Genomic DNA, 16149 nt, shown 5'->3' on the forward strand with positions numbered 1-16149 from the left:
ACCCGAAAATAGAACCCAGGCGTCCTCAGGTCTGATTCTGACTTGAATGATGTTATGCCTGAGGTGGGTTTGGCCACTGGCACTCTGCCCTCTGCTCAAGCACTAGATCACACTGCTTTCTTCTTTCCTTCGCTCTAAGCAAACTTCACTGGAGGCAGAATTGCCGTTTGCACAGTGCAATGCATTGCTGCAATTGATGACTTTATGCTACTTCTCTAGGAATCATATGGTCCTTTGTAGTCTTCAGGGCCTGATCCCACACTGCCCGGCAGCATATGTGCTCATTTCCTGTTGTGCAAAGTGGGTGTGAAATGCTACTGGATTGGCATGGCAGCATTTCACACTTGCTTGGCACACATGTGTAAGGTGACACAAGGAACAAGAAGCAGGCCACCGGCTGGGAAACCCCTGATGGCTGCAAGGTCTGTTCAGTTGACAATACGAACGTCTCCCTGTCTAGGTTGGCGAGTGGGATGAATCTCACCAGAGCTGTCATCCTCGGGTGCAAGGCACTGCCTGGTTTCAAAGGAGCCTATGGGAGTTAAGCACCAAACTCCCATTGAAACTCATTGGAATTTGTGCACCTAACCCCCATTAGCGCCTTTTCAAACCCCATAGGAACTGCTGTCTTTTAGATTGTAAGCTCTTCAGGCAAGGACTGTCTACCACTCTGTCTGTACGGTGCCTACCACTACCACAACCTGGCTTCATGCTTGTTGGTCCCTAAGCTCGAACATAATAAACACAGCCAAGAGTAAAGAATGTATTGCCCCTTTCAGGAGTAACCGAGTTTTGTCCCTGCTTCTCCCCCTGCAGACACTTCTCCGAGATGGCAAGAGGGAGAGCATCGTGAGCACCCTTTTTATTGGCCCCTCCGACATCGAGAATGGGCAGAACATCATCTGCCAGGCCACCAACAAAGCCATTCCCAGCGGGAAGGAGACGTCCGTCACCATCGACATACAGCGTGAGTGTTTGGCCGGCCGGTCCAGCCATGTGTGTTTCTAATGCTGCGCTGCCCTGGGGATTCCCTGGCTCCTGAATGACTCCGTTTGGCTTGAGTGAAAAGCCCTAAGTGCAAAGTTCCAAACCAGATCAGGCTCTGAGTTTGGGGTTTGGCTCCAGCCTATCTCTGTATTTGCAGTCGTACGAGTAGCTGATGGTGATCAGTTCAGGGCGCCGATCTGACGCAGCTCTCAGAAGTCCGGACATCTCCCCGGAACTTCTCCAGTCTCTTGAAAATCTTCGGAGCTGCAAAAATGGATCTGAATGTTCCATGTAGACAGGCTGTCTCCTGAGAGCGGGGATCCCAGGCCAGATCCCACCAGAAGGGCCATTCTCAGGGTATCCTGAGATTTCCACAGAACCAACAACCGCAGAAGCAGCGAGAAAATGAACCAAATAATGTGTGCGGGGGCGGGGGGGAAAGGACCTTGACTGGCTGATTTTCAGCTTGGGAGCAAAGACTCTGATTCTACACAAACTGCTCAGCCTGTCCCTACCTGTGGGAGTCCCTAGGTCTCCATGCATATGCCGTCCATAGTCTGTTTGTAGTGTTACCAGCACCCATGCCAATTATGCTGGTGGTTTTATTGACCGGACACCTGTCTGAGGCCACCAACCTATTACATGTAAGGCACAGGTGATAGAAGCAGGTTCATTCACCAGTGATACAGCATGATCTGGATTCGAACCCATGACTTACAGGCTGAGGGCTCTGTACTTGGATTTAAAGAAGCATCTGGTCCATCATTGCTTATAGTTTAAAGGGTTAGAAAACCTGCCTTATAATAATACAGTCTAGGACAGAGGTGGGCAAACTACGGCCCGGAGGGCCGCATCCGGCCCTCCAGATGTTTTAATGTGGTCCTTGAGCTCCCGCCGGGGAGCAGGGTCCGGGGCTTGCCCCATTCCGGCACTCCAGCTGGGGAGCAGGGTCCAGGGCTTGCCCCACTTCACGTGGCTCCTGGAAGCAGTGGCATGTCTCCCCCCCCCCCCGGGCTCATTCAGATAGGGGCAGCAGGGGGCTCCGTATGCTGCCTCCGCCCCAAGCGCCGCCCCCGCAGCTCCTATTGGCCAGGAAATGCAGCCAATGGGAGCTGCAGGGGCGGCACTTGTGGACAGGGCAGCACGCAGAGCTGCCTGGCCACACCTTCACGTAGGAGAGGGGGGACATGCTGCTGCTTCTGGGAGTTGCTTGAGGTAAGCACTGCCCAGAGCCTGCACCCTGACCCCCTCCCAACCCCTTAGTCCCCGCCCACAGCACCCTTCCACACCCCAACCCCCAATTTTGTGAGCATTCATGGCCCGCCATACAATTTCCATACCCAGATGTGGCCCTCGGGCCAAAAAGTTTGCCCACCCCTGGTCTAGGAGCTCAACTTATTTAGCTTAACAAAGAAAAGGTTCAGGGGTGACTTGATCACAGTCTGTAAGTACCTATGTGGGGAACAAAGATTTACTAATGGGCTCTTCAATCTAGCAGAGAAAGGTTTAACGCCATCCAATGGCTGGAAGTTGAAGCTAGACAAATTCAGACTGGAAATAAGGTGTAAATATTCAAGAGTGAGAGTGATCAACCATTGGGACAGTTTACCATAATACCCATCCCCATGATGAGGTGACCTAACACACAACTTCTGTAGCCATATCTGTGATCCTCCACCTACAGCTTTTTAAAGGCTTGCAAAAATACCCCAGTCTCATTCAGTCCCAGTCTAATGTGACTAGTTTAAAACTCCAGCTGATGCGAACAGGCACATGCAGGGAACAAGACTGGCCAAACTTTATATAGCTCCCCTAAATCGAGGTTTTGATCGGGGAGAATGCAGCTATCTGAGATGCACCCACCCTAACTCCCTTTCAATATCTGCTGCTATCAGGCTCAGGCTGGCCCCTCCCCCAGCCCCTCTTCATCTGCACACACAATTCTTGCAGCTGCATTTGCCAACAATTTGCAATTGCAGGGTGTTAAATATTAGGCTGCCAGCTGCTTTCCACAGTCCAATTAAAACTTGCTGAGCAAAGTCGAGTGCAGCAGAAAATTCTCCATTTAAGACTCCCGGCTTTTCTGCTGGAAGATTAACAGGTTCTTGAGTCGCTCTGTAGTATGTCCTGACAGAATCGGTGAGATCAGATGAGATAATGGCACGGGTTATTTCACAGATAGCAATCGGCTACAACAGTTGCACACGCACACCCCCCACACACACTAATAACAAAAAGCCAGAGACATCATTAGACTGTGCTGTATAGAACAGGGTAGGCAACGTGATCTGAATCCCTGAGCATGGTGGAATCCATTTCAAAAGGGAGAGACCCAATAAAGAAGACCAATTTCTACTCCAAACCATTAAATACACCATGCTGTGAAAGTAATAATAATAATATCCCATCCAGCTATTAAAAGAATGTTGCCTTTAATGGGCTCTAATGAGGATATCAATTTAACAGCGCTGGATGGAAGATGGAGGGGTATAATAACAGCAAGACAGATTAATCAGCCTGCGCTGGGGGTGAATTTCACCCCTGAAGACAGAGCGTACTCCAGCCTGTCTGCATCCCTTCAGCATGCACAGCCTGGTTCCCCACTGCCTTACACTCCGAGAGATGGATTTTCCACTTGGCTACATTCACTTTCCACTGAACTTAAATTGGCTGGAGATCCCCCTGGAGAATTGTCCCTATGTAGGTATTAAGCTGCTGGAGGCAGCATAACTGCCTCCTACACCCGCTCCTTTACTGGGATAAGCAGGAGGAGGGGGCATGCCAGTAGACAAAGTGGGGCCAAGATGGGAGGGGACATGGGGAAGCCAAACTCTACTGTGCTTGGGTCTCGACTGGCTCCCTTATGGAGCTGACATCAGCAGTGGAATTTAGAGTGGTCATCCTGCTGCTCCTAATGTCTGCCAGGACCAAGCGTCCAGGGACCCAGGGACCACACCTGGCTACTTGCAGCCACCACTGGCCACTCAGATGTCACGGGGCCTGTGTCATCATTTAAGTCCATCTAGCTATCAAGCTACCTGCTCACGTACACTCATAGACTTTAAGATCAGAAGGGACCATTATGATCATCTAGTCTGACCTCCCTTTTCAGTCTGTCTACCTAGCTAGGTACTTTGTGACCCTCATTGTGATACCTGTGCAAAGCAGATGTGAAATGCTGCCCAGTTACAAGGGGAGTGTTGTATCCCGCTGCTCAGCACTGGTGTCAGTGGCTTTGCATGGCAGTGCAGAAGCAAGCCCTAGGAGCTAAAGTGGGCCGATACATAGTGCATAAGGCTCTGGAAGGGCTCCCTGCAATGGGGAGGGGATGTCCAATCCCCCTGTGCAGAGCTAAGACTTCGATGGTGCATGAGCTTTGTGTTTCCCGGTCAGTTTCATGTGCATGGGGGTTGTGCTGCAGCTGGTGCGTTAGTGACAACTATAGCTAAAGTAGCATGAATGTTTCCATTTTAACCCCTTGTTTTCAATCATCCGCAACGTTCCAAACCTTTCATCTCCCAGGCTGACGCTCTCCAGGTACCGTCTCTGCCTGATTTCCCTCCCCCACCCCCCGGCAGTTTGAGCAAAAAATGTCTGGGCCTTTTTGAATGAGAGGACAGAAGAAAACATTCCCAGTCCCCACTATAGAAACCAACAAATGCTTGGATCACTTTATTTAAACAGCTTCAGCATGAAAATGGCTGGGGTCTGAGAATTGAAATTTGGCTTGGAAATAGCCCGTATTGAAGAAAAGGGTTGCTGGGGAAATTGGGTTTGATTTGAGTGAGTTGAAGGGTTTGGATATCAAATTTCACATATAGATGGTACTGTGGGCCTGATTCTCAATTACAAGGCTCTTTTACAAACACCCCAGCAGTCTAAAGGAGCCTTAATGTGGGTGAAATGTGAGTGACCCTTCCTTCCTGAGCCTTTAGACTGCCACGTGTAAAGGGGTCTTAGTGCGACTGAGAAGCAGTCTGCAGTCTGTAGCCTGTCCAGGCATGCATGGTACAATGAGCTAGGCAGCATCTCCTGCCCCACTCAGAGCTCCATCCCGCAAGGTGCTGAGTACTCTGCCCTGAAGCACCTGAGTTAATCCCATGGATTTTGATGAGTTCAGGGTCTGTGCACCCTACCCCTGGAAGAACTGAGTCTTTGCTGTCTAATATAATGAGCATTAACCTGTGCCGCTGAAAAAATTGTGCACCCGCCGCAGAAAGTTTTCAGCATCCTGACAAGCAAAAGTCCTTGTGTTCACTGCGCACCTTGCGTGAGATTCTGTGCTGCGCCAGTTTTCCCTGGGGCAAGGGAGGGCTAAGGTGGTTTGACGCACCCTCCCAAGCCTGGGCTGCTCTGAGGGCTGGAGGGCCCCCTGGCATATCCTAACACAGCTCTGGGAGCCTATCTGCATTGCCACAACCTGCCCAGATTGCCCTGCCAGTACTGCCCAGAACCCACACAGTGTGCTGCAGACACATTCTCCCACCTCTAGCCCTACCCCCAGCATGTCCCCTCCACGTGGGCTTGCAAGGGGTTCCTCCAGGCGAAGGGCAATCTGATTATGGTCTTCCAGGGTGCCTGCACTGGAGGAATCCTCCCCTGGCCAGTTATGGGGCTTTTAGGGCCCCTTTATACTAGTCCAGCTCTTTTTCATAGAATCATAGGTCATCTAGTCCAACCCCCTGCTCAAAGCAGGACCAATTCCCAACTAAATCATCCCAGCCAGGGCTTTGTCAAGCCTGACCTTAAAAACCTCTAAGGAAGGAGATTCCACCACTTCCCTAGGTAACCCATTCCAGTGCTTCACCACCCTACTAGTGAAAAAGTGTTTCCTAATATCCAACCTAAACCTCCCCCTACTGCAACTTGAGACCATCACTCCTTGTTCTGTCATCAGGTACCACTGAGAACAGTCTAGATCCATCCTCTTTGGAACCCTCTTTCAGATAGTTGAAAGCAGCTATCAAATCTCCCCTTATTCTTCTCTTCTGCAGACTAAACAATCCCAGTTCCCTCAGCCTCTCCTCATAAGTCATGTGCTCCAGCCCCCTAATCATTTTTGTTGCCCTCCGCTGGACTCTTTGCAATTTTTCCACATCCTTCTTGTAGTGTGGGGCCCAAAATAGATGTATAGGATCCCAGAGAGGAGGATCTCCCTGGACTATCCCGGGATGTCTAGAGAAATAAACCCATCTTATAGAACTGTTTTAACCTAGACAATTCTGTTAAGAAACTACATTAAAAGAATTTCACAGTTGCTGAATATGAGGGCTAAGCACTTCAAAGTCAGAAGATGCCAACATTACCAATTCCTTGCACCCTCCCCGCACTCTGCCGCCTTGTGTGTATGCCATTATGTTACTGTCTGTTTGCACGGCCCCATCGGCTTCTCAGATAATACCATATAATAGCAGTGGAGCTGGCTGGAGATTTCCCGATGGAATGCTTTTCCTTTGGAATCATTTCGCGGTAATGTCAATTTTGACAACATTTTGTTGGGGAAGGGGGGAATGGAGCATTTTGATTTCCTGTTTAAAAATGACTCTTCATTTCAATTTTTTTATTTTTTATAATCCTAGAAATGTAGGACTGGAAGAGACCTTGACAGGTGTGAGGCAAAACTAAGTATTATCCAGACCATCCATGACAGGTGTTTGTCTAACCTGCTCTTTAAAAAGCTCCAATGACAGAGATTCCGCAACCTCCCTAGGCAATTTATTCCAGCGCTTAGCTACCCTGACATGTAAGAAGTTTTTCCCAATGTCCAACCTAAATCTCCCTTGGTGCAATTTAAGCCCATTACTACTTCTCAGTGGTTAAGGAGAACAATTTATCACCCTCCTCTTTATAACAGTCTTTTTGGTACTTGAAGACTATTCCCCCGCCCTCCAGTCTTCTCTTCACCAGACTAAACAAATCCAATTTTCTTGCCTTGTAGGTCATGTTTTCTAGAGCTTTAATCGTTTTTGTTGCTCTCCTCAGGACTTTCCTGAATTGGTCCACATATTTCCCAAAGTGTAGTGCCCAGAACGGACACAGTACTCCAGTTGAGGCTTTATCAGTGCTAAGTAAAGTGGAAGAATTACTTCTCGTGTCTTGCTTACAACACTCCTGCTAATACATCCCAGAATGATGGTTGCTTTTTTTGCAGAAGTATTACATTATTAACTCGTATTTAGTTTGTGATCCACTATGACCCCCAGATCCCTTTCTGCAGTACTCCTTCCTAGGAAGTCACTTCCCATTTTGTATTTGTTTAGTACTTTGCATTTGTCCTTATTGAATTTCATCCTATTTACTTCAAACCATTTCTCCAGTTTGTCAAGATCATTTCAAATTCTAATCCTGTCCTCCTAAGCACTTGCAACCCGTCCCATCTTGGTATCATCTGCAAACTTTACTCTCTAAGTATGCTCTATGGCATTATCCAAATCATTTATGAAGATATTGAATAGCACCGAACCCAGGACAGATCCTTGCAGGGCCACACTCAGTATGCCCTTCCAGCTTGAGTGTGAGCCACTGATAACTGCACTCTGAGTATGCTTTTCCAACCAGTTGTGCACCCACCTTATAGTAGGTTTGTCTAGGCTATATTTTCTCTAGTTTGTTTATAAAAAGGTCATGTGAGACAGTATCAAAAGCCTTATTCAAGTCAAGAGAGATCACATGTACTGCTTCCCTCTATCCACCAGGCTTGTTACCCTGTCAAAGAAGGATATTAGGTTGGTTTGACATGGTTTGTTCTTGACAGATCCATTTTGACTGTTACCTTATTTTCTTCTAGGTGCTTACATATTGATTGTTTGATTATTTGCTCCATTATCTTTCCAGGTACCAAAGTTAAGCTGACTGGTCTATAATTCCCTGGATTGTCCTTATTCCCCTTCTTATAGATAGGTCCTATATTAGCTCTTTTATCTGTCCTCTGGGATCTCTCCTGTCCTCCATGAGTTCACAAAGATAATCACTCATGGCTCAGAAATCTTTTCAGCCAGGTCTTCAAGTATTCTAGGACATATTTCATCAGGCTCCACTAACTTGTCTAAGAAATTCTTAACTTCTTCTTTTCCTAGTTTAGCTTCAGATCCTACCCCATTTACAGTGATGTTCACTGTGTTAGTCATCCGTTCTGCTATTTTTGTGTGTGTGAAAACTGAAACAAAACGAACATTTAACAGTTTGACCATTGCTGTGTTTTCTGTTATTGTCTTTCTGTTTTCATTGAGCAGTGGGCCTACCCCATCCTTGGTCTTCCTCTTGCTTGTCATGTATTTGTAAAATGTTTTCTTGTTACTCTTTATATCCCTAGCTAGTTTAATGTCATTATTTGCCTTTGCATTTCTAATTTTGTCCCTACCTGCTTGCGTTAATTTTTTTTAATATTCATCCTTCATAATTCAACCTAGTTTCCACTTTTTGTATGACTCTCTTTTGACTTTCACATCATTGAAGATCTCCTGATTAAGCCAGGGTGGTCTCTTACCATACTTGATCTCTTTCCTATGCATTAGGATATTTGCTGTTGTGCCCTTAATAATGTTTCTGTAAAAAACTGCCAACTCGCCTGAATTCTTTTTTTCTCTTAGACTTGCTTCCCACGGGATCTTACCTACCAATTCTGAGTGTTCTGAAGTCTGCCGCCTTGAAGTCTGTTGTCTTTATTCAGCTGTTTTCCCTCCTACCATTCCTTAGAATAACGAACTCTATCATTTCGTGATCACGTTCACCCATGCTGCCTTCCACCTTCAAATTCTCAACCAGTTCCTCCCTGTTTGTCAGAATCAAATCTAGAACAGCCTCTCCCCTAGTCACTTTCTCCACCTTCTGTAATAAAAAGTTATCTCCAATGCATTGCAAGAACTTGTTGGATAATCTGAGCCCCGCTATGTCATTTTCCCAACAGGTGTCTGGGTAGTTGAAATCCTCCATCACCATCAAGTCCTGTACCTTGGATGATTTTGTTAGTTGTTTTAAAAACAGCTTCATCCATCTCTTCTTCCTGGTTAGGTGTTCGAAGTAGGCCCTACCGTGACATCACCCTTATTTTTTGCCCCTTTTATCTTTACCCTAAGACTCTCAAGAGGTATGCCTCCACTTCTATCTCGACCAAAGTATATACAACTTTGCTACCCAACACAATACCTCCTCCCTTTCCCCTGCCTGTACATCCTGAACAAGCTGTACCCTTCTATAGCAATATTCCAGTCATGTGAATTATCCCACCAAGCCTCTGTGATGCCAATTATGTCATAATTGTGGTTATTCACTAGAATTTCTAGTTCTTCCTGTTTGTTCCCCATGCTTCTTGCATTCATGTACAGACATCTACGATGTACATTATATTTCCCCTCTATAGTTTCTCCTTGCTCCTTCCCTGCTGTGATTGTCCATGTTCCCCCAGATTCTGACCCTTCACCCAGGTCTCCATGTTTTGGACTTACCTGTGAGCTTGTGTCTCCTGCCCTTGTTGAACCTAGTTTAAAGCCGGCCTCACTAAGTTAGCCAGTCTGTATCTAAAGATACTCTTCTTCTTCCTTGCTAGGTGGTCCCTATCTCTGCTCAGCAGTCCTTCTCGGAACAGCATCCCATGGCTGAGAAAGCCAAAGCCCTCCTGGCAACACCATCCACGCAGCCACTAATATATTATAAAAAAAAAAAAAAGACAAAATTTGGAACAAAACCTTTTGATTGCTGTGAAATGATTCCCCCCCTCCCCCCTGAAATTTTGTTTCATGGCAAAGTTTGTATTTGTTTTGTTTTCATTCCAGTTTTGGAACAGGAAAAAAAATCCAAAATCTTGGAATTTCCCACAACGTGGAAAATCCAGTGTCCACCCTGCTTTAAATATCTGACTATTGTTCACCACACTTGCATGCATGGAGGAGACCAAGGAGAAAGAATATAGCGAGGTCACGGTAGCTGCAGAAGGCAGAAAGACTGGAGCCACTGGTCCATGTCTTACTCTTAAAGAGGCTAGTTCAGGCACCCAAGAAGAGGTCTGCATAGATCTGCCTCCTTATTTGCATAATAGGCAGGGCTAACTCAGTAGAAGCCCTAGTCACGGATTGGTGGATGGCTACTCCCAAAAGAATTGCTTTAAAAATAGGCATTTTCAGAGCATTAAATTGTAAACACTCCATGGGTGGAGATGCTGAGAATCTGGCTACCCTACACCTAAGCAGTGGGGGAAGGTTGGTGCTGCTCCCAGTACTGGAACATTCCCCAGTGACCCCGCAAAAGCCTGTGTGGGAACCCCCATGGGGTTGGGGTGAGAATAGGCAGCCGCGTCCCTCCTTCCCCCAAACATGCCATCAGCATTAATGCCCTGGGTTTCCCCTCTGCCTGGTAGAATCCCCCCACCAGCACCACCACTGGTGGGCAGGGAGCAATGCCCTGACATCACAGCTTCACCATGAGAGCACAGCTCTTCCTGAAGCTAGAGAAAGCAAGGAGTCAGCGTGGGGGCTCAGAGCCTCCTTGCTGATGGCCCAGACCCCACAAGCACCACTCCCTGCTGCACGCTCTCTTCACAGCGGATTAGGCCAATACATCCACAGAGCTGCAGATCCACAGCCTTATGGTACCCGACCCATCCCTAATCCTAACTGCTCAATGCATGCTATGGCCAGGGGAGGGCACATCTCCATAGCACACATCACTTTGAAACTCCTGAGCTCCCTCCTCGTAGACAGTCATTCCACTGAAACCCAGGCCTTCCATGGCCCCAATGTCACCCAGAGAATTTGGCCTGGCATCTGCGTAGTCCAGTTTCTACTGCACATGCTATGCTGAACGTTAGCTTTGATATAGCTGCATAGTAGTTACTGTCGCGGATTGAAAGACATTTCCTTTAACAATACGCACTCCAAGGAACGAGTCCATCCCATGAACCAACAGCCCAATAAATCACTTAAATGCAAATCAACTTCTTACTTTTTTCACTTAAAAGAGCATCAACAATGTTCTCACACCATAACAAGCCTACTCTCCCCAGCCAATGACTGGGGGGGGGGGGGGGGAAGGAGGCTAGGCTGTCTGATGAGAGAGAAAGTTTACTTTAAATACAACACATCTGGATTCAGGATCTGCCTTCCAAATAAAATGGCTGAGTCATAAACCCCCTCCCCCCCCTTCCAAAAAACCAACCCAAAACCCCACCAGGGTTTGTAATGGAAACACTAAGTGACTCCAGCTGGAACATCTGTTCAATGTGATTTCCGTTCTACCAGCCACATCAAAGCCAGCCTCCTGTGAGTTATGCGCTGAACATCACAAGTGGGATTAAAATCATGTTGAATAGTTTGATATGCCATAAACTATTTATACTGCCAGAGCCCAGTGGCTGTATTGAAATTCACATCCTGCGTGCCAGGATGGAGACGGGCTGGTTCGCTGCTTCACCAGACCCATTTGTGGAAGCTCAGCGCCTCCGCATACCAGGTGGTTGCTCATTTTGATGCCTTTTTTAATGGGCCTAGAGGATTGTGCTTTTCTTTAAGTGAGATGGAGGTAAAGGAATGAGAATTCAGGCGAAGTCAGTGATAGCAAGGTCGGAGGTGGGTGGGATTTTAACTGATGTAACAGCAGCCCCTGGTACCACCGTATCTGAGGACTTCAAGACCATATTTACACTCTCAATGTGCCTGGGAGGCGGGGCAGGGCTGGGCTGGGCTATGTTCCCCATTGTACAGAGCAGGAACTGATGCACAGAAAGACTAAGTGACTTGCGCAAGGCTCACAGACATTAAAGCAAAGAATTGAACTTAAATCTTCTGAGTCCCAAGCTGTCACCTGGGCTGCCAGACCATCTTTCCTCTCTAGGCGAGAGTGGGCGGAGATGAGAATTGGTCCTGGGGTGAGCAGAGGCTCAAGGTGGCCATGAGGGTGGAGAGGATTAAGGTAGCTATGAGCCATCTTTCATGCAGGGATCTGTAAGCATTTCATGGACATTAGTGCGAGAGCTCTCCCACCGCCTTTGCCTCCTAACTGTTCCCAGTTTGCTGCGTCTCTAACTAGATCGCTGCGTTCCACACGTAAGCCCTAGCATTGTAGGATGTAACAGCGAGCAGGTACTGAAGGGGCCGTGCGTCTCCCGTTGGTCATGGTGGTTTCTCCCCTAGATGGGCAGAAGGTGCTGTCTTGCTGCTCTTCCTCCCCCTCCACTCAGTGCAAGTGTTAGAATCAGCGTTTTTTCAAATGATGCTGCCATGGGGCCCCCTTGAAGCGGGCCTCACCCTCAGCAAGACCGCTAAAGATGTCAGTGCTGCAGTAGGGTGGAATAGGAGCTGCACCAGGCTCTCTGGTGAAACCATCTATCCCACAGGGAATCATGACGGCTTCCTTTGTTCCTCAGCCTACACTGGGGCACCACAGAGATTGCTTCCTCCTACTGATTAGCAGGGAACCTCCATCCACACTTCATAAACGCACGCGTCACTGACAGCTTCCACACACACACACTGTCTCTCTCTCTCTCTCTCACTCCTCACCCACTGGCATGGCTGTTCAGAGCAAGGAGGTCTCACACATACACACACACTTCCCACCCACTGGGATGGCTGTTTAGAACAAGGAGGTCACACACACACACACCCTGGCATGGCTGTTTAGAACAAGGAGGTCTCTCTCTCTCTCTCTCTCTCTCTCTCTCACACACACACACACACACACACACACACACACATACACACACACACTTCTCACCCACTGGCATGGCTGTTTAGAACAAGGAGGTCACACACCAAACTTCTGCTGCAGGTGCATGGCACTGCAGAGGACTCCAGCTTTGGTCAGACACTGATATCCTTCTGTTTCACAGCACCTTACAAGGTACTGGTCAACAAGAACAAGGGCATGAGAGTCTGCCACTCTGCTTGCACTTGCCCGGCTCCTTGGGTTCCTGGAGGCAGCATATATTTTCTTTTCCCCTGCTTCCAGCTCCAAGCATTCCCTGCGTGTGTAAGCTTTGATTCTCCCCCCAAAGCAGAGTAATGGAGTCAATGGAGATCCAGCAAGGTTCTTAAGCACGGATCTAAGGGTCTGCCTTCACTTCAGAGTTAACTCAGGTGATCAGCATCTAGGCTAGCCTAGCCTGAATGTGAGCAACCATCCTGCACCACCTTACCCCGCATGACTGCATCTTCATGTGGGATACAAGGACTTCTGGTGCTTCTTAGAGCTGCCCTCAGCTGAGCAGCTCAGTTTCTTTTCTAAAGAATTGTGAGAGAATGTGTCTGTCCTTTTGAGCACAAGGGGAGAATTGGAGCACTACTGGCATGCAAGGCAGCACTCCGGCTCCGCTCCAGCTCCAGGCAAAAACCTGCCAGAGATGCTCCACGCTCCAGCTCCGGGCTCCGCTCCAAAGCCCTGATGCAAGGGATGTAGCCTGTGTCCTCACTACTAGCCTTAAAGGAAGCAGCATCTGGGTTGTAGCCTATCCCCCAGCTGGCCTGAGTTTAAAGCACCACCAAACTCCAGTGAGAGGGTTCGGTGTGCAGACAGGAAGGGGATTAGGGACAATGCCCTTGCTAACTCTGCAGTGAAACATACCCCCACGTCATTGAAGCCAATGAGGAACTCAGCGGCTCAAGATAGGCATTTGCCTTGATGAATCGGGACCTAGGCCAGTAGTCTTGATCCTGTTCATACCAAATAATGTTTGGCGAATGAGACTCTTCAATATGTGTGTGTGTGCATGCATGTGTGTATACGCTCCTCCCAGTTGGCTGTCGGCGGGGCAAGTCAATTCAATCATTCAAATTAATTACAAGCAGCCAGGAAGGAATTATAATTGTAACCGAATGGCATTACGTTGTGATGAGTTATCATTTATGTAAATGTCTTTAAAAAAATATTTGCAGGTGTCTCCCTTTGTTATGGGGAATCTCTGGAACGTTACCGGAGCATTAGGCAACACAATCCCATTTGTGATGGGAAAGATCAAAGACTTTTTAATTCATTTTCTCCTTCTTTTTATCTACATTTTTAAGTGCAGAAGGGAGCCCTGCTCCTTTTAATACAAAGAGGCTCCTCTATAAATCCTAAACACAGCTACTAAACCATCAAACAATGGGGAAGCTACTAAAGAGAAGTGTGATTCATACTTAAAAAAGGAAGGTGATTAGCTGTTGTTGCATAACAATGGGGAAGTGTCAGGACACCTGCAAATGAATTAGGAACGGGCTATATATCTCTGGGCTGTTGTGTTAGCACATCTCATTTATATTCTCAACTGCGCTGCCTTTATTGTCATTTGAATTGCACATTTTTAAATGAGATTAGGGTAAATTGAAAATACCTGTAATTTCCCATCAAGAAGGCACGTGGCTGCGCTCACAACAAAGCAGGGAGCTGGCAGTGTAAATTCGCCCACCTAATGAGGTGGGAGCCTGGTGAAGGAGAAGGTAGCTCGGTATCCTGCTTTGCTGTCCAGATATTTATTCTTCTGTCTTACTCTCGTCTGTCCCTCTGAGACGGCCACCTCTCTGCATGATCTCCCAACTGCTATGAATCCTGCCAAGCTCACTCACAGGGGCTAACACCCCACTCCCTTGTTTTGCTCCTCAGTGAGCTCAGCCCCGTGGGGTACCACAGATAGGACGTCTGCCTACCGAGGTGAGCTCTGCACAGCTCTGACTCGCTTGGTGTGCCCTAAGAAACCACCAGGGAGGGCCTGGAGCAGCAGCTGGCTTACTTTGGACCCAATCCTGAAGGCACCGAGGTCCAGCAATGCCTGTTTTTGCAGGAGAGCTTTCTTCCTCACCAGCCTCTTCTCTGGCCTTCTGCCCACTATGGGTGCACTAGCCTCCGCTGCAGCTCTTATCACCTGAAAGTGCTGTCGGATGGGAGCTTAGTGGCTTAGGTGAAATGGGTTGTTCTCGTAATACCGCCCTCCTGCCTGGGTCATTGGCAGCAGGAATTGGATCTGGGATCTCTGGTTGTAAGACCATAACCCTCTGTTGTCTGAGCTAGTAGCTCATGGCCTGCTAGGTGTGACCCAGCCACCACTAGGAGACAGAGCACCACCCCAAGAGGAGCATGGAGAGTGGAATCTCTGATGTTCTGTAGCCTGGGGTCACCCAGGAGCTCACATTAACATGATCTGAATGGTCTCTTCTAGCCTCATAATCTATGAATCTCCCTGGGGAGGTACTCCCAGCTTGGGGACAAGGCAAGACAGTACAGTACGGTGGGGTGGGGTGGGGGTGAAACATGCTTATTCTGTACCTTTGTGGGGGTAGATGGAGGTGTGACATACTAAGGTACAATCTAGATTATTGAGCAGCTGCGTCACCCCTGTCCTGCAACCTTGGGTGCCTTTCAATGCCTTGCTGAAGTAGCTCCCACCTGGGCCGCTCACAAACAGCCTCCCAGCATGCAAACCCTACCCTGAGTATCTGGGTGTAACTGCACCCTGCCAGCCACACTTGGGTTATACTCTGGCTGTCACCAGCCTTGGTTATACTTCAGGGTGACCCCAACACACCCCCAGTCCCAGGTTTCCCCCCAGCACTGTATGCCCTGTGCTGCCCAGCCCTCTCATGGACAGTATAAAATATTTTAAGTTCATTATTCCTTTATGGGAACAATAAGCCAGCTCATTAATTCAAATAGTTATTCAGACACTTCAATTTACACACACTGGATTAGATAAAACAGTAAAACAAGTTTATTAACTACAAAGAAGGACATTTTAAATTAATACAAGTAATGAGGCATAACAGTCAGAAATGGTTACAAGAAAAATAAAGATAAGACGTTTACTAATACCTAGTTTAACAAACTGTATCAGATTCAAGCAAAGTTCCTCACCGCATTCTTTCAGCCATCTTCTGGCCAAACCCCGTAGGGCAGGAGCTCACGCCCAGAGTCCAACGCTAGCTTCCTTTTTCTCTTTAGGTGCAGTGAATGTGATAGGCAGAGAGTAGGGGGTGTTTTGGGGTGCCGGTCCCCCTGCTGAGAAGCATTTCCAGCTGGGAGCAAGGCAACAGGCAGTCTGTGTGGACAGGAACTCCAGGCTGCTTCTTTGCTAAAATGTAAATGTTTTGCCGTGCCTCCTTTTCTGCCAAAGAATAGCCACCTAGCAGATAATGACCCATTAGCCTTGTTTATACCTGGCTGAGGCATCAGCTTGCCTTCTGTCTCTGAGGAACTGGTTTG

At 47.8% G+C, this 16149-nt stretch overlaps 1 protein-coding gene across 8 annotated transcripts in view; it reads left to right on the top strand.

Moving 5' to 3' along the window:
• The window catches only part of KIRREL3 (kirre like nephrin family adhesion molecule 3), a 728850-nt gene that overhangs the window by 546131 nt on the left and 166570 nt on the right, over positions 1-16149 (top strand). For all 8 annotated transcript variants that reach the window (XM_044997029.1, XM_044997031.1, XM_044997030.1 and 5 more), the window contains one exon: positions 817-967. In XM_044997029.1, coding sequence (XP_044852964.1) covers positions 817-967 — 151 coding nt within the window. The remainder of the gene's footprint in view (positions 1-816; positions 968-16149) is intronic.

The sequence above is a fragment of the Mauremys mutica genome, chromosome 22 (assembly GCF_020497125.1).
Source record: "Mauremys mutica isolate MM-2020 ecotype Southern chromosome 22, ASM2049712v1, whole genome shotgun sequence".
Classification (NCBI taxonomy): Eukaryota; Metazoa; Chordata; order Testudines; family Geoemydidae; genus Mauremys; species Mauremys mutica.